We start from the raw sequence: 23952 nt of genomic DNA, 5'->3' as shown, positions 1-23952 counted from the left end.
ACAGCAGCAACGTGTACACTGAGTTACTGAAGAACACCACATTATGTAGACAGAGGATTGACTGGATTTCTACTCAAAGTGATCTTAAACGTACACACACAAAGATTAGTAGTAACCAACACTTCTCACTGTATGCTTCTTTTACATGTTCTGTGTCTACTCACACTCTCCAGGCCTGTGCCCCATAACGTGATCTGTGTGTGCCTCCAGCCGTTTCCTCCCGTGCGGCCCCACACTGCTGGACTGTACTGCTTCCCTTTCTTCACGAACACTTGCAACATGCCCACGTGGTGGCCTGCCAGCTTGTGCCGGAACGACAGGCACAGATTGCCGTCGTTCCAGGGAGGGGTGAGAGGGAGGACCAGCCTGGCCCCTCGCCCAGTCCTCTTGTTGCCCACCTCGGGTATTGTGAGGTATCGTCCACCTGGGGAGGACAGTGATGGACATCATGGTCAATTAAAGAACATAAATTCACAAAATTGTGTAAATTGTTAATACTAGAAAATGTAGAACAAAAAAATGTGTGTCACACGCTGCTTTGAGATTGGTGCGTGTTTTCAGGTTGCATTACACTTGTGCCCCGCCCCATAAACTGTATAAAAAGATGGACAGCATGACAGCTCCCTAAAAGTGAAGCCAAACCCTCTCTATCGCCCCCTGCTGACTGGCTGCAGTATAGGTCATAAAGGCTGCCTCTTCCATGTTAACAGATGGTACATGAGTCAAACTATAAAATCAAAATACACGTCAAATAAATGTTTCTCAAACATGGTTTCTGTCATTGTAGTTAGTTCTTATCATGCTGATTTACGTCCAAGTGTTCATTTTTCTGATAAGTTTATTTTTAATTAGTTATTTGATACTGTAAAAAAGGATGATTGACAGCTCTGTTGACCAATACGGCTCCTGCAGCCGATCTGTTCTGGATTAGCAGAGTAGAGGAGGATCGGCGAAACTAAAACAATCAGTACAGTCATTGAAGTTTACATATCTGTGAACATCTGCTTCAGACCAACACAAGAAGCTGTTCTGCGGTTAAATAAACCGCCGTGCAGGATCTTTACAGTTTTTTCGGTAAGTTAAATATGTGAGCAGAAGTGGCTACGGCGGCTCCACCTGCCGATATCTACTGCGCAGCTCGGCCTCCAAATAACGTCACCATCACAAGATGGCAGTGCCCGTCACAGGGGGTATTTTGGCTTCAATTTTGTACAATGAGAGCAGATGGAGACACGTCATCCATACAGCCATTGCCTCACCCTTTAATTTATTACTGTATCCTTAAAAAAGCCTTTACAACAAATTTAAAATGTAATAATCAAAGCTCAGTCAGACAACTCGCGTTGTTATAGTTTAAAATGTGTATTGCAGCAGCAGGACACAGCTTGTGTTTGGCGTCTTGGCTCTGACCTCATCACTCCTCACAGATTTATTTTACATGCAGAAATTGAGGCGTGATGAGATAATATCTTAAACCCCCCTATTCGGAGCCTGCAGGTGGATGCTGGGGTGGTGGTGGGGCTGAAAGTAAGAGTGCAGTACTGGTGCAGGGCATCGATGGCAATGACAGGGCATAGGGAGAGATGGGAAATCTTGCAGCTTAAATAGACCGCCAGTTGGAAGGAAGTGTTGTCAGGTGACTGTGGAAGTGATGCATATCAATTATTAAATCAGCGCAGCTCGAGTTGTCTGCCTGAGCTAGCTCGCAGGCGTCGCCCCATTTATAAAAAGCACTATTTTCTATGTATAATTTAAGTTATCTTTATAAAATCTTTGTTATTTGGATTAAATGACCAACTTGTACACAATGTGCCTGATTGATGTATAATTATATGCCCAATGGACTGTAAATTGGTTTGGATTGACCTAAACTGGTTTTAAACAGAAGGAGTTGAAATAGACTCGAATAAAGGACGAACAATGTCACAATTTCTAATTAAAGAGAATCAGTTCCAAAGAAACTTTTTTCAGAGCTAGGCAGACATTTTATATTTTTATTGGCTAACTTCTAATTTTTCTTCATTATTTTTGCTGCCACTCCTGTAGAAAGCTGTGAATGGGGCTTCATTTGTGTTGCTTGCAGCTTTGAAAAATAACACCTAGTTTACTTCACATAATCAACAGACCTTGTTATAAAAAGTTTTTTTTTCACTGGCACTGCTGTCTATGCAAACTGTCAACAGGAAGGTCGATGGATCGTCTTGTTTCAATGAGAATCTGTTTCTAAAAAGAAAAGTTGCTTTTGAGTTTTTCCAAATCATTGCAAACTTTCAAATGCAATTTAATTCTCGAGTGCTTGAGTGAAATAATGTTTTTAAAATAATTAATTTTTAGAAGAGAAACTTTAAAAAGTAGAAACTGAAAAATACTTGACCCACTTAGGATTCTTTGTCATTAAAATACAGCCAGGGGCCGACGGCAAATAGATTTTTTAAGAATTAATTCATGCATTAGTTAGTGATATTACAGCTATACAGTTTTAATAAATGAAAGGTGAAAGTGCCTCTGGGTAATAGCTGATTAATGCTGATGCATTTTGCTTATCCAGCAGATCTGTGTAGGGCTGCTGTTCACCACAGGGTGTGCGATACTAATAATCTGTGGGCTACAGACGCTTTCTGCATAAGTTATGAGCCACCTCGGGAGCTGAGCCAAAATGAGAGTTTGCCAGTGGCAGTCTATCAGAAGAACTTACCAGATGGAGCGTAAATAGTTACATGCTTCAACACACATTGAAGATGTTACAAAAGCTGTAAAAACGGACAGACTTCACCTTAAATATAGCATCGTTCAGTTGCTGTGACTCGTTACAGGCCACTGAAAATTCAAACTTTGCCCTTCTTAGTTGCGGCTCAACTTGACGCACAAAAAAATAATTCAGGGGAATTTTAAGGTCTGTTTTCTCTAATGAGTGAGCTGAATTTTGGCTGAAACGAGGCTGAATGTCTGGAAACACGGTAGTTACTGTGAGAATAAGCCAGTTGGCAGGAGAGCCGGATATAGTTAGTGTTGCTCAAACAGTGCCAGGACTCTGCACTGTTTAGTCTTCACACTCTGTTAACTGAGCCCTCTCAACATAACACATCTCCTTTTCTCCCCGTCTGAACCCCAAGAAAAATAGTGTCGTGTTTCCATTTAATGCGAGCCACAGGTATCAGTGACGGGTCGCGTAATCCACGTCTCATTTGCATGTCTTTGTAAAGCCAAGCACTAATCTGCAGGAAAGACAAACTGCTTCCCTCAAGTCATTTTCATCTTGACCTGTAATTGAGCAGAAAAAAATAGAGCAGCTCAGATGGTCCGGCTCTTTTTATGTCTGCGTACGTGTGTGTGTGTGTGTGTGTGTGTGTGTGTGTGTGTCAACAAAGGAATGCAGCTATTCTCATCTCCATTTACTGGTGATAAAATAAACAATTTGTCCTGATTGAGAATAGTTGCACCCTGCCCTCAATTACCGGATGGATCAGGCGTCGTCTCCCAGTGCAGGTCTCCATCTTTGTCCCTGATCCAACCGCAGAGGCCGTCATCAAAGGAGCAGCTCAGAAACCCCGCCTCTGAAGGGAATAAAAAAACACGTTTCAGAGCACACACATGTAAGAACACCTCACGCCTCTCTCTGTGAGGCTTCACAGGAGTCCTGCTGTGTGCCTCTACACATTACCAGGAGCCAGAAGACTGTTGAAGCACCTTCTGATGATAAAATGAGAGAGTAAACATTTGTTCTAATCTCTGAGGGGAGCTGACGCACTGAGGAAAAATCAAGTGGGAAAGGAGCAGCGTGAATCCCAAGTGGGAATGCATTCATGTAAAAAATTGCAAATACCTGTGTGTGTGAACTGAATCACACCCTGCACCACAATAAAATACATTACAGTAACAACAGAGAGTCCTAATATTAAATGACTGATGATTTCCTTCCTAGCAATGATGCCCAGACAATAACATTAAGGCAACACAGGCAAACCAGTTGCAGCATCATCCATGCATTGCCGTACAAATTGGTAGGAAGATAAGAATAACATCCATCACTTCGTCCCTGAAATAGTGTTTCCGCAAAACACTTCTCAGCTCATTTTCTGAGCCAATGAAAACGCCTTCTCTCCTGACAGTGCATGGCAAATGATGTGAACCAAAATAAACATGGAACTAAATCATTAGGCAGTTTAATCTGCATACCACCGACATCCATAAATCAAACCGAGTAAATGTGACAGATAAAATGCTATCTCCCCACAAAGCTTTTATTTTGTAGGAACTCTAAACTGAGTTCTACGGAGTTTAAGAGCAACACAGTGATGTTCCCAAAACGATCAATTAATCATTCATGCAGTCAAACAGGCATAATGTGAAAAGTGGAAAAGTCTGGCTGGTAGTTCTGGGCTGGGAGCCATTATTTACAAGGATCTGGCCAGATGTCACACGTCACCTCCTGGTGAACGGCCCATCAAAACACATCTGGTCACTATAATATCTCCGCCGCAGCAGGAGTTGATTGTCAGTTTCATTTTGCTCGTAGCAAATGTGGCTCGTCCGTCATCATTTGAGCTCCGCGGTCTGCTCCGAAAGGGGCTGCTGCTGATTGTCTCTGTCAAACGTGTCGTGTTTACCTGGATCGTCCTTGGCTTCATCCGCCGTGTTGCCGAGCTCAATGTCAAAGTCGATGCCGAGGACGGTGTTATGGCCGTGGTTCCTGGGGACTGTGCAGAAAGGGAGAGGAGAGAGATGCAGGTTTAGATAAAGGATTAACAAAGGTATTATATTTGCTCACTGGGATCACTGCTTGTGGCTGTTGTGTGGCTTTGTTTCATTAATCTGCAAGGACTGTACAAGGAGGAATCGATGCTACGGTTTAGTGCCAGGGACAAGAAGGTTTAACAACTCTGCTCTGATGCGTGAAGAGACCAGAATACCTGGGAAAACCTGCAGAAACACAAAGATATTATGTAATGATCTGTGGTTTAAAGCCACTGCACACACTTATTTTTCCTCATTAATAGTCTAATCTAAGATAGACTTTAACATAAATCAAGTATGACTGATTTTAAACCATACAGGCTAACTCAGGCCTAAGACCCAAGTCAATGGCAACAATCGTGTAGTAGCACTGCTGTTCACCTGTCCACAGTGTATCCTTCAAAATAAAGGAGACTGACCACTTCATTTTCTATCCTCAGCACATTTTTGTGTAGCTTATCTTTATCTTTTCATGCAGTCCTCATTATTTAGTTTTCTTCTTTCTTTGCATCTTATGTCACATTTTTAGATTTAATTTGAATATTTAGAGATAACCACTGTTTACTGTTGCTTCTTCTTCTTTCTTTTTCAATGGTAGGTCTCTGCTGAATTTTCAAAGTAAAGTGCCCTTGTCTTTTTTGAATTCATCTAAAAAACAAACATTTTCTGTGGGGCTTAAATAAAGCCTAGAAAAAGACTCAGTCAGTCTTCTTTTCAACTTTGAAAAGTCTTAATTTACCCAGAATTCCCTGTACAATAGTCCTCTGTAAAGCAGTCAACAGATGAACTAAGACATCATTTGACATCTAAGCTTTTGTCTAAGTCTGTCTTTGTTAAAAAAAAAAAAGGGTCCAAGAAGTCAAATGTGAATCCTAATGAGGGAAACGGCGGCAGTTCATCTGATGCAACGTCTGGGAAAATGTTGCTGCTACACAATTTATAACCACCGTGCACACACACACACACACACAGACGCGCATAAAGTACACAGCCAGTCCTGAAATAGCCTCTTCCCTTCACCAGTGGGGTCACACTGCCTGAAATACCAAAAGCCAAGCTGTCTTATTAAAGGTCAACGGACGAGTGAAGCACAGAAAGTTGTTTCTTTTGCTTTTACAGCGACAACACTGTTGCTTTGGCCCTTCTACTCTGTTAGAACAAAATACATCTTTACTGTTCTGTTTCAAAATGAAGAAAAGTGTCAACAATTTCATTTAGTATATCACATTAGCGTTTAAGACATGTCAGTGAAATTCAAAGAGTCAAACTATTCCCAGCATCCCCGGCAGGATTCTCGCTCCATGTCATGAATGCACTGTAACCTGCACTTGAACCAGTCCGTCCCCCAGAGCACCAGACGTTTGCCCCCTCCAGTCGAACACAGAACATAGGGGGCCGATCCCCACTCAGGGTCACAACCCCCGCTCAGACTGTAGTCTGACAGTCGAAGGAATCTGAGAACGAGGAGTTCACACTCTCGCCAGGCTCTCTGGCAATCCCAAGCATCCAGGTCTCTGTGTGTGTGTCTGTGTTTGCGCTTTTAAGGAATGAGGCCCCCCTTGAGTTCTTATGTCCGGTTGTAGAGCAGATGTATGAAGTGTAAATATGGTGATATGCTGATTAAGTAAGCAGTAATTTAAACAGTGACACAGTGGAAATAGCTGTTAGAACCTCCTTACGTGACGGGATGAGAACATTATTCGCTCTAGTTACAATATCAGTGCACCTCTAACCTGGTGCTTTATCAAACATTTTAAAGTTTACAATAAGAATGGACCCCAAAGAAGTTACACCATGTACTTTTATTTAATATGACCACACACAGCAGTCAACACAATATTAACAGTTTTATGATTTAGACAGCTTATGAACTTTTTGTCCAGTTTCACATTTTTAGTCTGTACATCTGGCTCACGGTTTTGATTTAACGAACTGGGGTTCAACTTGCATGAGATTAGAGTACAAAACCACAAAGACTAATGCTGTGTCCAAAACCACATACTAACAGACTGCCTACTAAATACTCAAACAGTATGTACTGCATACTGCCTACTAACCTGACTATTAGGATGCTGGTGGCATCCTACTCAGAGCCGTCTTCTCCGTATCACGTGACTTAATCGTTTACGTATGTCCGCATTTTGGGGCGGTTGAGTACAACCAGTGAGCTGCGGTCTCATACTCAAATATCCTAGCCGATCTAGTATACATCCGGGCATTTCTGCAATTTTAAGTCACGGTTAGTTTGATTAGTTTGATTAGTATGATAGTATGCCGTTTCGGACACACCGTGAGAGTTATGGGGAAAGGCATACTGTATACTCGCAGCCAAAGCCAACGCTAACAAAGAGTAACATAAACATCAGTGCAAAACTAACATACATATTCATGGACGCGCATACAATATAAAGAGTCCGTTTGCTATCACTGATATCTCCATAGTAGGTGCAGTAAACGAGTCCGGGCATGTCTCCCTCAATACCGTGTTTCGGCTGAGTCGTGCCGAGTTCAGGAGCACTCAGAAACGTGAGCGATCAGACACTTTTTTACACCTATTTTTAAAGATCGATCTTGGGATTTATTAATCGATATTGGGTCATTCAAATAAGAATCGATTAGAGTAGGAAAAACATTTTTTTTAACTGAGCCCTAATTTACCCATATTGAAATTCTGGGGAAAAACTGTGTAATCTATATGCTATATTTGATCTTGTCTCTATAATGTTTGTAAAATGGTAAGTGGACTGCTCTTATATAGTGCTCTTCTAGTTTTGTGAAGACTCAAGGTGCTTTTACACTACATGTGATATTCATCCTTTCATTCCCACATTCATACACTGATGGCAGAGGCTGCTAAGTACCCAACTATCAGGTGGCACTTTGCCACGAGAGAACTGGGAATCGAACCACCAACCTTCCGATTAAAAGACGACCGACTAGGCCACAACCGCCCCAATGTCAAAGGATTAGTTTAACAAAACCATACCCAAGACAATGAGATTATTAGTCAGACTTGGTGGACACTTCTCTGTCTGTATCACTTAGAGACATGAGGACAAACCCACATCATCATGAAAAAGATGAGTCATAGCGTGGAGGTGTAATCTGTGTGGCTAAAACCATTGAAAATGGGTCTTTAAAGAAATCATGCCTTGGATGTAAATGTCAACAGTTTCCATATTACTCTTTTCTCATTAAAAAAAAGGAGTCCAAATGAAAGTCAAAAGATTATCCAGACTCACTGTTTCTGCAACAACACATTACAGCTATTCTTTTAGGGGAGGCTGTGGCTCAGTGGTGGTGTCGGTCGTCTCTCAATCAGAAGGTTTGATCCCTGACTGCTACAGTTACATGTCAATGTGTCCTTAGCCAAGAAGGCATAGCTGTTGCTGTATGACTGTGCATTGATTGATTAGCAACACAGATAGATTCTTTTCACCTTCATTGTGTTCGCAGTGATTTCCAACCTTCATGACATAGAACAGTCCGGGTAGAAACCACAGTAAAAACACATTTGTTGTAAATCTATGTTGAAACACTCACTAAATTTAGTTCTATAAATCACTCTTGTTGTTTTACCTCCCGAGCTTTTGTGGTTCATTTGATCCACATACTTTGGAGGTGAATAAAAGCTGCTCAGGGGGGAATTCATTTGTTCTGCCAAAACGTTGAGCAATAACCTGACCTTGACTTTATTTTAGGTTTGAAGACAAATACAGCAGATTTCAGCATTTTATTATTTTTCCGGGCAGTGTGACTTACCTTCCTTTTGTTGGCATTATGATAAACACTACTAATGTTCCTGGTTGTGTGTAAAATACTGTGACTCATAAGATGCCAACTTTTATGGGGCTCTGTTAATTCATTTTTGATGCAATAAAAGGATGTTGAAAGGATTTAATTAGCCTCAGAGGTCTGAGGGACTTCTCATCCTATAGAGGAGAAATATATTTACATTTGGGAATATAAGGATGTTTATTCTCTTTTCTTGCTGAGAGTTACATCAGAAGATTAATACCCCTTTTATGTCTTTACCTTTGAGCTAGAGACCAGCGGCACTTAGCTTAGCCTAGCATAAAAACCAGAAGCAGGGGGAAACAGCTGCAACCTGCCTCTCAAATTTTAGGGTCTGTTTACTGGTGCCCCTAAAGCTCACTCGTTAGCAACATAACTTAAATCTGGACATAAATAGAAAGATCTACAATTTGTAGTTCTACAGGCTGTTACTAGAAATTGTAACAGAAAGAGAATACTAAAAAAGCTGGACTATCATTTTTGCATTTGTTTTTCTATATGAATCAATTGTGATGGGGAGGGGCGACGGTGTGGCTTGGGGATGCATTGTGTATTTATTAATGTCTAGTCGTGTGTGCAGTCTTGTGTGTGTTGCGGGGGTTGTAGTAGTCTTTTAATGTCTAGGTCTATGTGGGTATGGGTCAGGGTGCTCTTTTAATGTCTAGGTCTATGTGGGTATGGGTCAGGGTGCTCTTTTAATGTCTAGGTCTATGAGGGTATGCGTCAGGGTGCTCTTTTAATGCCTAGGTCTATGTGGGTTTGGGTCAGGGTGCTCTTTTAATGTCTAGGTCTATGTGGGTATGGGTCAGGGTGCTCTTTTAATGTCTAGGTCTATGTGGGTATGGGTCAGGGTGCTCTTTTAATGTCTAGGTCTATGTCGGTATGGGTCAGGGTGCTCTTTTAATGTCTAGGTCTATGAGGGTATGCGTCAGGGTGCTCTTTTAATGCCTAGGTCTATGTGGGTATGGGTCAGGGTGCTCTTTTAATGCCTAGGTCTATGTGGGTATGTGTCAGGGTGCTCTTTTAATGCCTAGGTCTATGTGGGTATGGGTCAGGGTGCTCTTTTAATGTCTAGGTCTATGTGAGTATGGGTCAGGGTGCTCTTTTAATGTCTAGGTCTATGTGGGTACGGGTCCGGGTGCTCTTTTAATGTCTAGCTTGTGTGTAATCTAGGTGTGTTTGGGGGTGGGGAATGTATTTTGTACTCTTTTAATGTCTAGTCTTCTTATAATGTCTATGTCTTCCTACTATTTTACTTTTTACTGACCTGCCCAGGGACTAGGGGCAGAAAGTAGCAATTTGCTAAAAACCTGGTGCAATACATTGCTCCTTTAGTTTATATAAGGTTAATGTTCTTTGTTCATTGTCCCTGCTCAAATAAAGAAACATAACATAACAAAGTGTTAGGGCCTGTGTCCACTAAAGCGCCCTTTTTAGTAGTTGAGCTCACAACGCTCTCAGTCAAAAATAGTTCAACTTCTGTAACACTTGTCAACGTCACTTCTCCCTCACCGACCAATCAAAATCAAGAAGGGGCGGGTATTCCAATATCAACTTTGTCGACAACATTGGCGGAGGAGAAACGAATCCTTTTTCTATGTAAACTTTCCTTGATTAAGAGCAAATATTGAGCATACAGAGAGATTTCACACATACTTATCGGTCACTACCAAGGGAAGTGGAACTGCCACCAGAAAACTTTCGTAACCTAGCAACAGTATGCGCTGGTGAGAAGCGCTCTGAAATTGAGGTCGTGGGTGCTGCCAGTGCAAAAAAAAGGTGTTGGTGGACACAGGCCCTTAATCAGTGTGCTTTACATGTGTTAGTAGCTGTATTTTAAAACTTTTGGGAGAGGCAGTTAGCCGTGTCCCTGACTTTTTAAAAGTATCTTTATGCTAAGCTAAGCTACTCATCTCCTAGCAGCAGACTCATAAACAGAATTCTGAATTGAACTAGTATTATACCTGTTCCTAAACTGAAAATAAGAAATAATTGCAGGTATGGGTTTTCACTGGACACAGATGTTTCGCAGGTCCAGGCTGAAAGGAGTCACTCTGACTGCAGGCCACACCTGCACCTGAGGCACAGCTGAGGTGCTCTTCATGCCACGAGGCGGTTATTCAAATGGTTCCTATTTCTGTCTAATTATTTGAATAATCACTCAGCAGTGTCTCTGCTCCCTCCCACTCTCGTCTTATTCAAACCCTCCTCTGGAAGCTCTGATTTCACGGAAGTACTCTGCCGTGGTGCGAACTATTAGATTGATGTCTCCCTCAAGCAGAGCAGACAGGTGTTAATGTAATCCTCTCTTCCCTCGTTCCTTTTTCTAATTATGTAGTGCCATCTGGCAAGGTGACTACTTTCCTGTACTTTGCTGTAGCATCTCTGCAGACATTTCTCTGTCAAAGGAGCTTAATGTAAGTTTGGGTAAACACTCATTTTTGCTGTGCCTACAAGTGAGCATGACAACTAAATATGGGCAGCAAAACACTTCTACCTGCTTTCATTTTCTGTGCAGTATAATACTGTCTGCAACATCTGGACTAAGCACTCCATTAAGTCTCCCCTTCTGCTGTTTATCCATATGGCTGTATGCATCAAACTGAACTTGGCTCAGATTAAAAAAGTTACATTAGAGCATTTTTAAAAAAAGTCATATAAGTGAAAATGCAGGAGGCGACGTAAGTATCATGTCCTGCTGGATGTGGACAGTGCAGGAGGTGAATGAAAGGGCAGTCAAATAGCTGGTTTGAATTCCATCTGAAGGGTTCAATACGCTCACTTCTTTGGCGTTGTTTGAGGTCAGGACTTTGCTGGGCAGAGTTAGACAGATTTAACCTCAACATGAAGCCAAAATGCAAATGTTCTTTGCTACTGGAAGCAAATGTTTTGTTTTCGGCCCCCGCTGGCATAGAGTGGAGGTGAACATAAGGGAAATGTTCCCCAGTGTAACACGACTGTGCCCTAAATCTGGCATTATATTAGATTTTTGTTACTGCAGACAAATGGCATGAAAATAGCAAAAAACAACAATGTACTCCAACTTCCCCCCCATCCGGTCTGGCTCTCAGCCTTTTGAAGTTCATGTATTACAACTGAAAGTGTGAATCTTTGGGGAAAAGAGCATTGTATTTTTGTTTTTTAAATAACATTTCACTCAAAGGGGACGTGCATGTTCTCCCCATGCATGCGTGGGTTCCCTTTGGGTACTCTGGTTTTCTTCCCACAGTCCACAGACATGCTCGTTAGCTCGACTTAAAAACTGCTCAAATGAGTGTGAGTGTGAAAGGTTGTGTCAGCCCTGTAACTGACTGGCAATCAGTCTAGGCTGTACAAACGCCATACGGAAGGGTGGGGGGATGGCCTATGTCACCCCCAGCCAATTGAATCGAATTAGATTTGGCTGTTAAATATGAAGATTCGACTAAGGCCCTGTGAATATACTTTGTACAAGGAGCGTCATTCACCTTCATTAGACTTTAAAAAACATCGTATAATACAAACTGTGATGCAGACTCGCAGCGCTGAGAGGGGGAGAGCATAGGCGCAGAGAGAGGGAGGGAGAGGGTGATCGCGGACTGAAGTGATGACGTGACATACAACTTGGTTTGATCATGAATCCTGATGCTCCTCTACAGTTCTGTGTGAAATATATAGATTGCACAGCAGACTGGAGTCTCTGTTAACAGTGACAGACAGACAGAAAGATCTGCGTGATCAACACACAGATCCACGTTATTGAATATCTGTGTCCTCCCCACAATGCGTTATTATAAACAATGATGAACTGATTGCAGGCTCCTGCTCGTCTCGTTCACAGCTTGTGGAGAGAGTTTATATTTTATAGCAGCCTAACTGTCCATGGAAATACGGACAGATCGCCACCTTATTGAGCCAGGTACAGAGCATGACAAACACACAGGTCTGTGTCATATCTGCTCGTCTCCAAACGTCTGTGGTTTAAAAGGAAAAAAAAATTCCTAATTTTTGCTGTCAGTTACCATGACAATGACTGAAGCTTCGAAGCTTTCTGGATCAGCCTTAGCTCCCTAAATCTGGAGTGGCGGAGATAGGCTCACCGTTGGAGTCCCAGGCTGACCCGAGGAAGCCCAAGCTGAGGAGGGCAACTGGACGACTGCTCCTCAAGCTGAGGCTCGAGCCCAGCCCTTCTTCACACCCCAGCCCGACCGACCCTGCACTTACAGTAGAGCCAATCTTTATCCCAAAGTTACGGTTCTGATTTGCCGACTTCCCGTACCCCCTTGATCTCACATGCCAGAGGCTGTTCGCCTTGGAGATCGGGATCAGCTCCAGCCCCCTGGCGACCCTGCACAAGATAAGCGGTGGACGGAGTATCTACTGTATTTATTGGAGGCTATTTGTCGCTGTGGAGAATAAGCATTTCATCACTATTTATGGTACTTAAATGTATGTGCAGTTGACTGAAAGCAAACCAAACTGTAATGAGGGACAGATTATCTACTGACATTTTTTTCAAAATTCAAAGGTCAGGTTTCGGTTTGTTATCACTCAGAAACATCTGTCTGCACCCAAATGAAATATGCGACTGGAATATCTTTGTTACCCAGGGTAACATTGTGAGTCAATGTTGTGTTCATAATAGTTTTTGGACAACAATGTAGGTTTATGGCAAAGAGAAAACATCTATATGAGGCTTAGATAAACAGACAATTCCAGTTAGAAGGATGAATTCATTGTTGGTTTTGGTCTTTTCATGGGATTCATTGAAAAACAGAAAACGCAGACTTCTGCCAGCCTTATCCTTTACATGCTAGAACAAAAAGTGCTAAGCTGCAGACAAAACATCCATTAAATCAACTGAGTTTGGCCCTGCACTGAATGTTTCAGGCTTAAGGAGTCACATGTCACAGGGATTATCTCATTAAGAAACAATTCGGCGTTCTGAAACGGTGCATGAATCTAACAGTGTGAGGAGAAAGCAGCAGATGATTGCAGCGATTACCGTCTTTGTTGGAGCAAAACCAAACAGCCTCACCCACGTCTCATTGCTGCAGTATTTTAAATTCAATCCTATTATTTGGTTCTGATGGAGAACGTCAAACTCAAACAAAGACTGTTGTTGCATTTTAAAGTAATTGGTGTCAAAGATGGATGCTTGGCGGAAAGTTTGACATGTGGATAAACAAGAGTCTGGCCAGGCACCAGTTTGTTAACGAGAGCCAAAAAGATAATTACCTTCAGAGGAAAATGTTTTACTTTAACAAGTCTTCATCCTGTTTGTCAAAATGTAAAAACTGGCCTTATTTACTTATTTCCTATCTTAGTATCATTCTTTAATATTAGGGTGGATGTGACATCAAATCTTCACATTCTCCGCCAAATGTTCAGCATTAAACCTGTCATGTGTTCAGCTGGCAGATAAACTGGGTACACATGGGAACCGACTGCCAACAGCTCAAATAACTTACACCCACATATTCATGTGCCTGAATACAAAATGAATACGATAACACACATCATCTGTCAGGTAAACATCGGCTCTGATTTCCCAGGATGTGACATGTTTCATAACAATCACAAAGTTTCAGGATTCAGATCGAGAAACATGCAAATCAGCTCCGACTGGGCTGCGGGGAGACATGCGAGGGAGCTGATGAAGACGATACCTGTGGGACTAATCATTGCCTTCACATGTCAGAGTGTAACAATATACCCAGAAGGTGCTCGTGTAGCTGTGCACTCAGTAGTAGCTCCTGTTAATCATGTGTTGTCTGTATGTCGCCCTGTTTTTAGGTACGAGCTGCTCCAAATCAACTGGCTTGTGGGGAGACATGTCAGGGAGCTGATGAAGACGATTACACTGAGACAAATAATTGCCTTTAAATGTCAGAGTGTAACAATATACCCAGAAGGTGCTTACATAGCGGTGCAAATTGCTCCTGTTAATCATGTGTTGTCTGTATGTCGCCTTGTTTTTAGGCACAAGCTGCCTCAAATCAATTGGATGCGTCGTGGGATAAATGAGGCTGCTTCACGGAGTGATCGACCTTTGTCACACACATTCATACATGGCTGTCAACCAATATTCAAATATACAACCGAATTGTGTTAAGATTTGATTGTTAAAATTAATATTGTATTAATAAAGTGAAAAGAAAATCAGCACTATCGCGTGTTCCTGTATGTCACGCGGGCCCTCTCTCGGTTACGGAGCATCTTTGAATGCATCGCAACGTCACTCGCGTAAAACGAGCTAATACAACAACCGTGTGTTGTGTGGTAATGACGACGGAGAATTCAAATCCCAGCCTGGCTGGAGAGAGAGAGATTCTCACTCCCAGCATGACAGACAGGTGTATGTATGTGGATTTTTTTATAATAAATATTTTTTAAAGAAAGGTGTAGGAAGCCGATGTTGATCTTTCAAAAGGCATGTTTAATACATATATCTTTGCAAGGAAGGGTGCTTTCACACCTAAAATCTGCTTGATCCGAATCAATGACCAAATCGTTACAATGTTGCATTTTGCCTCGAGTTTGGTTTGTGTTCACACGGCAGCTTTTATCAGAGGACGTGGTGAAACTACCTGAAGTAAACAAAGCGAGAGAGCACACTGATCAATCGCACTCAACATGATTGCGGACTTGTATGTTTTTTTACTTTGACCGACATTGTTCCACAGATCGATCAGTTCCATCTCCTTCAGTTTTTCACTGAACAGTTTGAACACCTCCGTGTTCTTCAGCGTTTCCACAAGCATTTGTGAAATTGTTTGGTCAGCCCATATTTCTATTTCCTCATTGCTCCCCCACGGTCTGTCCTTTACTCATCTCGCTGCGTGTCTCTGCAAATGTCAGCACCCGTTAACAACCCACAATGCACAGTTCTACGGTTTGCTTCCTTTATTAGGTCCTGTTTTAAGTCCGTTGATGTTCTCCCTGGAATCAAACCGGACCGTGGTTCGTTTGGAAACGGACCGAGACCCGTCTTTACTAGCGCTTGTTTGGTCCGCAGAGTTTGACTCCAGCGTTCACACTGACCTAAACGAACTCCACCGAGGGGACAACAGCTCCAGGGTTTGGTTCAATCTTATTAAACAAGGCTGGTGTGAACCCGCCCTTAGTTCATCCCTTGTTGTATTGGTATGCCCTCGTGGACATATTGCGCAAATATAGATATTCGAATAGTTTAACCTATGAGGTTTTTTTTGAAGGAATAATCAAACTTTATTTTTGGCCAATTTTGACAGCACTGATTAATACACTAATGACAATATCATTTTTACACATTCACACACTTTCAAACCATACATGATAGCTATGGCTCGAGAGCAGCTAGGGCTTCAAAGATACTTAGGGATCTAACCACCAACTTTCCAATTGGAGAGCGTCCCACTGTACCTCTGAGCCACAGCCGCCCCCTGTGTTTTCTTAGCTGTTAAAGCTGCTCTGTGATTACATTTGCACCATGTGTACTTCAGTGTGTGTAATTTGAGAATTTCTTCTAAAAATAACGAACCCTGAAAATACCATCAATTAACATCTTTGTGTCTCTCGGCTATGAGGAGAGTTTTTTGTCAGCTGATTGTTTTGGTTTAATAGTTCACAGCTTGTCTGTTTAAGCTCACTCTCATCAGTGTCGATTTTAGACAGTGTGGAGTGAAACAGCTCTAAATATCCAGTGTACACTACCTGCTCTGCAGCACGCAGCAATCAGTGAGAGTTAGCAAACGATTTAGCATCTTAAGAGCCAGAAATGTGCCTCAGGACTTGGTAGAAACAGAGCTAAAAGGAGGGTGAATATGGGACTAACTCTTATCAAATCTTATCTTATTGGTGCAACATATCTCCTGGTGTGTAACTTTGCAACTCATGTTAAAATCTATAAACCCAACCCCTCAAAAAAGTTGTCAGTAAACCTTAGATTTAAATGAACTTGCAGGCATGTTTCCAAAGGTGTGAGAAGTTTGCCAGAATAAATGTCAGTTGTGTAAAAATAAAAATCTGGTTCTTACTGTGGACATCGCCTCGCTGTTTGGTGACCTCCTTCTGGATGGTGTTGTCCACAGGCGTGATTGGCGGTGGTGGCGGCGGGAGTCTGGTTGGAGCCACTGGCTTCCTGGTTGGGACAAAAGGCCTCCGTGTTGGAACGACCGGCTTGCGTGTAGGTGGAGTCACCTTCTTTGGAGGCAGAGGAGCTTTGGTCTTTGGTTTGGCTGTTGTCGTTGTCATCGTGGTTGTTGTAGTTGTTGTAGCGGCGGTTGTTGTTTTGGGAATAACGGGGAAGATTCTCCTTTGAGTGACTTGTGGGCGGAGGGTGGTGGTGGTCCTCCTCTGATCCATGTCGGGGATGCGGTTGTGATGATTTGGAGGCAGTTTCCCTGGTCTCGGGGGTTCGATAACCACCTTAGGAATGGCTGAAATAATAAAAGAACGCAGATGGAGCTCTGAAATATGAGCACTTTAAACTTAATGAGGCATAGAATTGCAAACTAACTGCAATGATTAGCCTGACTTTTGCAGAGGAGGGCTTTCTTTCATCTACTGAGACTTTGGGTATCTATTAACTAATGTTAGCGTGCTAAAACAAATTGGGTGCCTGAAATCTCACTGAAGCAAAAGCTTGAAGTTATAAGAGAGGCACATAAAATCTGCAGGCTCATATTCATTCATTTTGGGAACCATTTAAAAGCATTTGGACATATTTTCCCTCAATGGGAGCGTTAAAAAGAGAGAGTGTGCATTAACAAACTACCCCACAAAGACAGCACACGTTCAGTGTATTTCAGCTTTTGTGCAATCAATATCGCTCGGCTGTGGCTTTCTATCCGTCCGTGTGTGCATCCTGATTAGTAATTCTTTGTGTGCACACAGCCAGAGGCCTCGCAGCATAGGGCTAAAGCTGCTCTGTGTATGTGTGTGTGTCGAATGATCTCTGCATTCAAACAGGCTGCTGTGCCCCGGAGATCACCCTCGCACTGCTGATGTCATCAAAGCTACACCTCCTTCCCCTTTGTTCCTCCGCACATTCTTCACGTCAGGAGCAGAGACGGAGATGCGGAGGGGCTGGTGTGATGGTGTTGGGGTGGGGGTTCATGAGTGAGGTATGAGAGTGGACAAAGCCAAGTGGTTTGAACTCAGTTATTGCCTTCTCAGGTTGCAGGCGACTTTGATATGTGACACACAGATAGGATATTGCAACTCGACTCCTCCGAGAGCGCTCCCTCGGGCGGGCGGAGGGGCGAGGTATTTGAAGCACACTTGGCCAGGAGGCATCTTCTCTGCTCTGTGGACTCCTGCACCAGTTGTGTCTGCGAGATGATTAAATAACTATGGAGAATAAATGACTGCTTGTCCACTGAGCGGCTGTAAAATCTGCAGACGCACAGACTGATAAACTGTGTGTCAGCAGGCAAAATAAGACAAACTGCCAGAAGGAGAAATATTTCACATAAGATGATGACTCCTCTTTTTTTGGCTGATTAAAATGGCCAGATGTCAGGGCTAACTCCGGGGCCACGTGATAAGGCAGCAGGGTGATTTAAGTAATGACTGACAGCCGTTACAAAGAAAGGAATTTCAGTGTGGGCCCTGAGCTTGAGAAGCTATTCCTCCCTCTCTTTTGCTTTCCTACCTTTTTCAACAACACAGGAAGAAAACAAAAAGGTGAGGCCCCGTTCCTCTTGGCTAAAGTGAGTATCGGAGCCGGGGTTTCTTTTTGTTCTCAGTTCTTACGTTTGCAGTCGTGGCCCATCCCCCTGTAGCCGTCTTTGCATTTGCACTTGTACGAGCCCGGCGTGTTGTAGCAGGTGGCGAAGCTGCTGCAGTGGCTCTGACCTAAAGAGCACTCATCCACATCTGAAGGATAATGGAAACATAACAACGTTCAGCTGCAAGTGTAAAAAAGCTTCAGACAGAACAGCAGAATATCAAAGGCTAATTGCAAATCCACTTCAAGGGAGATTAAAGTTTGTGGAATACTGTTTGTGAAAGCGTTTAGGGGAAGAGTGAACCCTCGGTGAATGTCAGAACAAAATAATTATGAAAGTAGTTTAGTAATACTCTTTCCTGAGATAAAAATGAAAGGTCAGGTAACTGCACAGCGAGCTGTCACTGCTCAACATTTGCACGAAAACATAAATCAATGGATAAAAAAAGATTTGAGGTTCTGCTTTTTCCCGATCGTGCAAAAACTCAAGGTAACCAAGAGGATTTGTTTGGAACATAATGTTGTTTGATGGCAGGTCAAGGTAAATAACTGCTTCAAATACTGCTGGATTGTATGCATGACATTTCCAAAGCTGATTACATGTTTTGTTTGTGCAATCTTAATGAGCAAAGGGATTGTGGTAACTACAGCTTTCAGAATGAAAACTGCATAAGAGTATTTGACTCTCAAATGTAGTAAAGAGGAAATAGAAAGTAGTAGAGTGTGGAAAAACCTCCCTCGCTGTACTTAAAGCAAGGACAGGCAATTTCAAGGAAAGTTTGTTCCAAAAAAGTACAAAAAATCCACTTTGTGTTTCCAAACAGTGTGTTTTCTTGCTGTCTGTAGTTAAAGGACAGAAAAAAAAAAGGCAGAATTTCGCACTTAAAGCAGCAGACGCTTAATATATTTTTGCAATGAAAGAGCACTTCAGCTCGAATCAACTTGATTGGAAAAACTATTTTATATTTTATCATTTGCAAAAGTTATGGACAGTAACAGATACTTGTTTTGGTATAACCGAGGTGAGCTTAGCGGATACTCAGCTGTGCAGTGGAGACACAGCAGATCTCTGGTTGGTCAGAGGGACTCTCCCCACCACTGTGTGGCTTGGTTAAATGGTCTGTTGCTGTGAATTTGCAACATTTAAATATCTGAAGTGCACCTACACAGCAAAAGTACACTAAATAAACCTAGGTATCTGACTTTTTATTTACTGTCAGTGAGCTAAAGTTCATTGAGTGTATTATATTCCTGCCTGTGTTTGTGTCGCATTGAAGACTCGATTGTCACTCATTTTATGGAGACTCGATTGTCACTCAGCTCGGAGCAACATCTACAGCGAGCAGGTACGAAAAAAACAAAGTATAGAAAGTACAAGTAGCAGTTTGCTTAAAGACAAACTTTAAAATTGTGAAGAACTTCTTTAATGTGTATTCTTTTAAGTGTGTGTGTTTAAAGGGGGGGCATTATGCTAATTATGCTAATTACAAGGTTCATAATTCACTCTGTGATACCTTAGCATAAATTACAGTTAAAAAAACGAATCATTTTTCTCACACTGGTGCCCTGTGCAGGCCCGCAAACAGCCTCTAACGACTCAGTCAGCTCTGTCCCTTTAAGAAACCCCGCCCCTACAAGCCCGCTTTCTTCTGATTGCCTGCTGTGATGTCACAAAGTGCAGCATGTAGAAAAAACTGTGTGAAACCAGGCGTTCACAGCAGCCTGCAGACTTAGCTGAGAAGCCTGGGGATTACTCCAACATACTTTTACCTACAGATCTGAAACTTCACCCACGTTTAGTCTGAACATCCAACACTGTAACATTATATATATGTCTGAAAATGTGAAACAGCATAATACCCCCTCTTTAATCTTCTTGACCCTGAGGGGCCTGATGTAAAAACAGCACCTGCATCACTAAAAAATACCTCTCAGCACTTCTCTGACCTTTGGAAGTTGTGTCTGTAAAAAGCCTCACTGCAGGAACCTTTCCACAGTACCTATGCATTGGTATTTCCCGTTGATGTATTGCAGGTCGAAGCCTTCGTGGCACTTGCAGATGTAGCTACCAAAGGTGTTGATGCATTTCCTGAACCGGGGACACACTGCTATTCCTGCCGCACACTCATCCACATCTGCAAGAGAGAATAAACATAAACAAAGAGGAAAATATTCAAATTAAACTTAATGTATTCATCATTTTTCACTAACATATCCTTTTAGCGTTGGACACATAAAGCATTTAAAATGAAAAATCTTCAAGGTTAAAAGAGATAATTTAATCCAAAAGTAAACAAACATTTATTCACAGCGGAAGACTTTTTCACCTTCCACAGTTAGTATTCATTTATGAACAAAGCGCATTATGTATTCTGTTCAGCAGGCACAATACAATGCACACTACCTTGTTTCATTATTTAAAGAACCTATTCCAAGTGTCTCTGATGTGTTGATCACCTTTGCCGGCATGTGGCTATTAATATTTAGACGGAGTTGCTCAAAGCGTTCGCCTCGAAATCATTAATTTATCTTCTGCATAATGCAGCGGAGGCACTCGGGGGCGACGGGGACTGTTGTTTAAAAGGGTCTTAAAAACACAGGCACACCTGGACCACCTGGGAAAACAAGCAAGTGAGTAAAGTGGGCAGAGCTTGTTCAGCCCTCGACAACAACTGCTGAGGTTCTCATCAGCAAGGCACACGACCCCAAACGGCTGCAGTGAGGCTGCTTAATGGCAAACAGCTGAATAATTCAGACACTGACAGAGCAGCTTAGAGATATTATGTTGACAGTTACTGTGTCTGTAAACAAAATATGATAGGGTTTGCTTACTCGAGTCTGTTTTTATGAATGTTAACATCTGGCTTTAAAAACAGACCTGACTTTTGTTTCAAAGGAACAAATATTCAAGCATCAGATTTAAACCCATATTCAGTTACATAAATCAAACTTGCGCTCTTCAGTTCTGTTTCTCCTGACAGCTTGTTGGATATATTAAGCAATTACAAGGAGAGGCTGCACTGAAAAATGAAGCCGACTCATTTCAAACTTCTGCAACAATCAATTCACTTTGTCATTTTGTAGCAGTTCTGTCACTGCGCAAAACAAGTCAATACTTCCTCTTAGTGGATCATCAGACATCCCTCTGAAGGAACTTCTGCCCTGATACATTTAAGTTTCTATAAAAGGCCTCTATAAAAAAAAAGTAATTAACTTAAACATCAGGACAAAATAGAAGTAAAATAATCTTCACTTTTCCCCCTTCTTGGAGCATTTAGAAAGTCTAATAGAAGGTGTTCAGAAATCGGTTAGACTGACTGACACGGAGGTGAGCGCGCACCTCTTGTGGAATGACTTTGCTGAATCTTATCAGTCAGGATCAAATGATGTTTGAAAGGATATTTGAAAGGATGTAACAACACAGATAAGGCTGGTATTGATTTGGTTTGCAATCTTTTTCCCTGTCTGCCCTTTCTTCTTCTTCTTCTTCTTCTTCTTTATTGCATGATTAATCTGATGTACCTGGTGCCACACCAGAAGATTTCTTTTCCACCTGCTTTTTCTATTTGCCTTTCTGCTAATTGCCCACTATTATCAGTTGGTTTTGGAACAATATAAAAAAATGAGAGAAGAAATTAAATTCACGGATGTCAGAAAATCATGAGTCACTTAAAGGGGGGGTATTATGCAATTGCAAGCTTCATATTTCACTCTGTGATACCTGTGGAGTAGCTCAGCATAATTTACAGTTAAAACAACTCCTCATTTTTCTCACACTGGTGCTCTGTGCAGGCCTTCATACAGCCTCTGCCTGAAACGACTCAGTCAGCTCTGTCCCTTTAAGAAACCCCGCCCCTACAAGCCCGCTTTCTTCTGGTTGGCCAGCTCTCTGAAGCCTGCTGTGACATCACAAAGTGCAGCATGTAGAAAAAACTGTGTGAAACCTGGCGTTCACAGCAGCCTGCAGACTGAGCTGAGAAGCCTGGGGATTACTCCAACATACTTTTACCTACAGATTTTAAACTTCACCCACGTTTATTGTGGACATCCAACATTGTTAAATTAAACACATGTCTTAAAATGTGAAACAGCATAATACCCCCTCTTTAATTCAAAAGGCAACAGGACTTGGTTAAAGTCCAAATCCAGTTGCCTTTTGGGTTAAGCTTTGATTTACCACAAACTGGATGACTGAGAACCTTCACAGACGACTCTTAAAGAAATGAACGAACAATGGGGCAGATGTCGGGTAAATCCTTGTCTCTTATTGGCTGTTTCTGCTCAGTCTATGCAGGCTTGAATTTGTACATCACACATGCTGGAGTGCATTGGAGACCGAGCAACTATGTGTAGATGAAAAATATGATGTGATCATACCTTTAAACTTTTCTGTGAGCAGCAGTAAGTTGCTTCATTCTTCACACTCTGCAAAGTACATACTTCCCACTAAGCAGGATCTTTAGCGCACTCTTAAGCACACTTCCTGTACGTTTGATAAAGATGGCCCGGGGGAGCTTTTATAACAAAAATGTGTCGACACATTTGATTTCACAACATCATAATGTGTTCAAACAGCTCAGCATTTATGCAAACTCTCTCATTTAAGCCTCTGCGTGCTAGAAGGAATCACCTTCATAAATATGATTAGAAACCCTCCATAAAACTCCCCATAAAACAGGAGCTCACAGAGGGATCTGGAGACATCCTGTGAAGTGGTTGTAACACCTGTGGCAGGCCGCCTCTCCTTCCCCTCCTCCATCATTTTTAATGATTGATGTCTGTCCTGTTCCTGAAACCCGCCCCCTATTATAAAGCCTGCAGTTAAGAGGCAGCGTGGAGCGGTCCGGCGTGGAACAGCCTGTATTTAAAGCTGACACAGGTTAACTACCTCAACCTGCCCCTTCATCTGTTAGGTAGCCATCTGAGGAGCAAGGACGTGAAATGAAAGAAGGAGAGGAGGACAGGAGGAGGGGAGGAGGAGGGCGGCCTCCCCTGATCCTGTTTCTGCTCTGCTGAAACAGCTGGAGGAAGTACAATGAATAAAGTCACCATTTGGTTGACATGACTGTTTAATTTCTGCGATTCTTTGTCAAAGCGAAAATAGATGCAGGGTGAATAAACTGGATGAATTACAGCTTCACTCTTTAAGAGGTTTTGTTTGAGTCCCAAATTGCATTTTCACTGCCAACTTTTCTTTCTTGCTCTGCCAAAACAGTTGCATTAGATCATCACTCAGGCTGGGAAACATTAAAAAATAGATGAAACATTTGTGGTGCTTTACATGAGTTAGTCATGGAAAGGTGTGGCAACATAAGGCTCGGTTTTCAGGATATATAAAGATCGGGACGTACCCACGCAGGTTCTTCCATCCGGAGCCAGCTGCAGCCCCGGCGACGGACACTGACATCGGACCTCTCCCTTCAGCACCTCGCAGCCGTACTGGCAGTTGGCCATGCCACAAGTGCGAGCATCTGATGGCCACAAGGGAAACACGACACTTATTAACAAGGGAGAGAGAAGAGGCAGAAGATTATAGAGCTCTCACACATCCACGCTCACACTTTCGCCTGCAGCCGGAGCCAGACCGCTCGGCTGCGCTTTCTGATATTAGCCGATTTGACCCTGAGGTGCAGACAACAGAACGGCACACACTCTGCCATTATTAGATTCTCTGTGCTCACACCTTAGCCCACACAATCCTCCCTCACCCACTTTCATCCTTCCCTACAACT

At 42.4% G+C, this 23952-nt stretch overlaps 1 protein-coding gene across 2 annotated transcripts in view; it reads right to left on the bottom strand.

The window, feature by feature from the left end:
- The window catches only part of npnta (nephronectin a), a 61033-nt gene that overhangs the window by 1453 nt on the left and 35628 nt on the right, over positions 1-23952 (bottom strand). For both annotated transcript variants that reach the window (XM_069666036.1, XM_069666037.1), the window contains 7 exons: positions 23572-23691; positions 20221-20355; positions 18247-18369; positions 16527-16928; positions 4608-4697; positions 3456-3554; positions 165-424 (listed from right to left, as the gene is read on the bottom strand). In XM_069666036.1, coding sequence (XP_069522137.1) covers positions 165-424; positions 3456-3554; positions 4608-4697; positions 16527-16928; positions 18247-18369; positions 20221-20355; positions 23572-23691 — 1229 coding nt within the window. The remainder of the gene's footprint in view (positions 1-164; positions 425-3455; positions 3555-4607; positions 4698-16526; positions 16929-18246; positions 18370-20220; positions 20356-23571; positions 23692-23952) is intronic.

This window comes from Semicossyphus pulcher, unplaced genomic scaffold, assembly GCF_022749685.1.
Source record: "Semicossyphus pulcher isolate SPU_LCO1_2020_fin unplaced genomic scaffold, fSemPul1.0.p SCAF_17, whole genome shotgun sequence".
NCBI classification, from domain to species: Eukaryota; Metazoa; Chordata; class Actinopteri; order Labriformes; family Labridae; genus Semicossyphus; species Semicossyphus pulcher.
The sequence above is the reverse complement of the archived record's forward strand: the minus strand, read 5'-3'. Positions and strand labels throughout refer to the sequence as shown.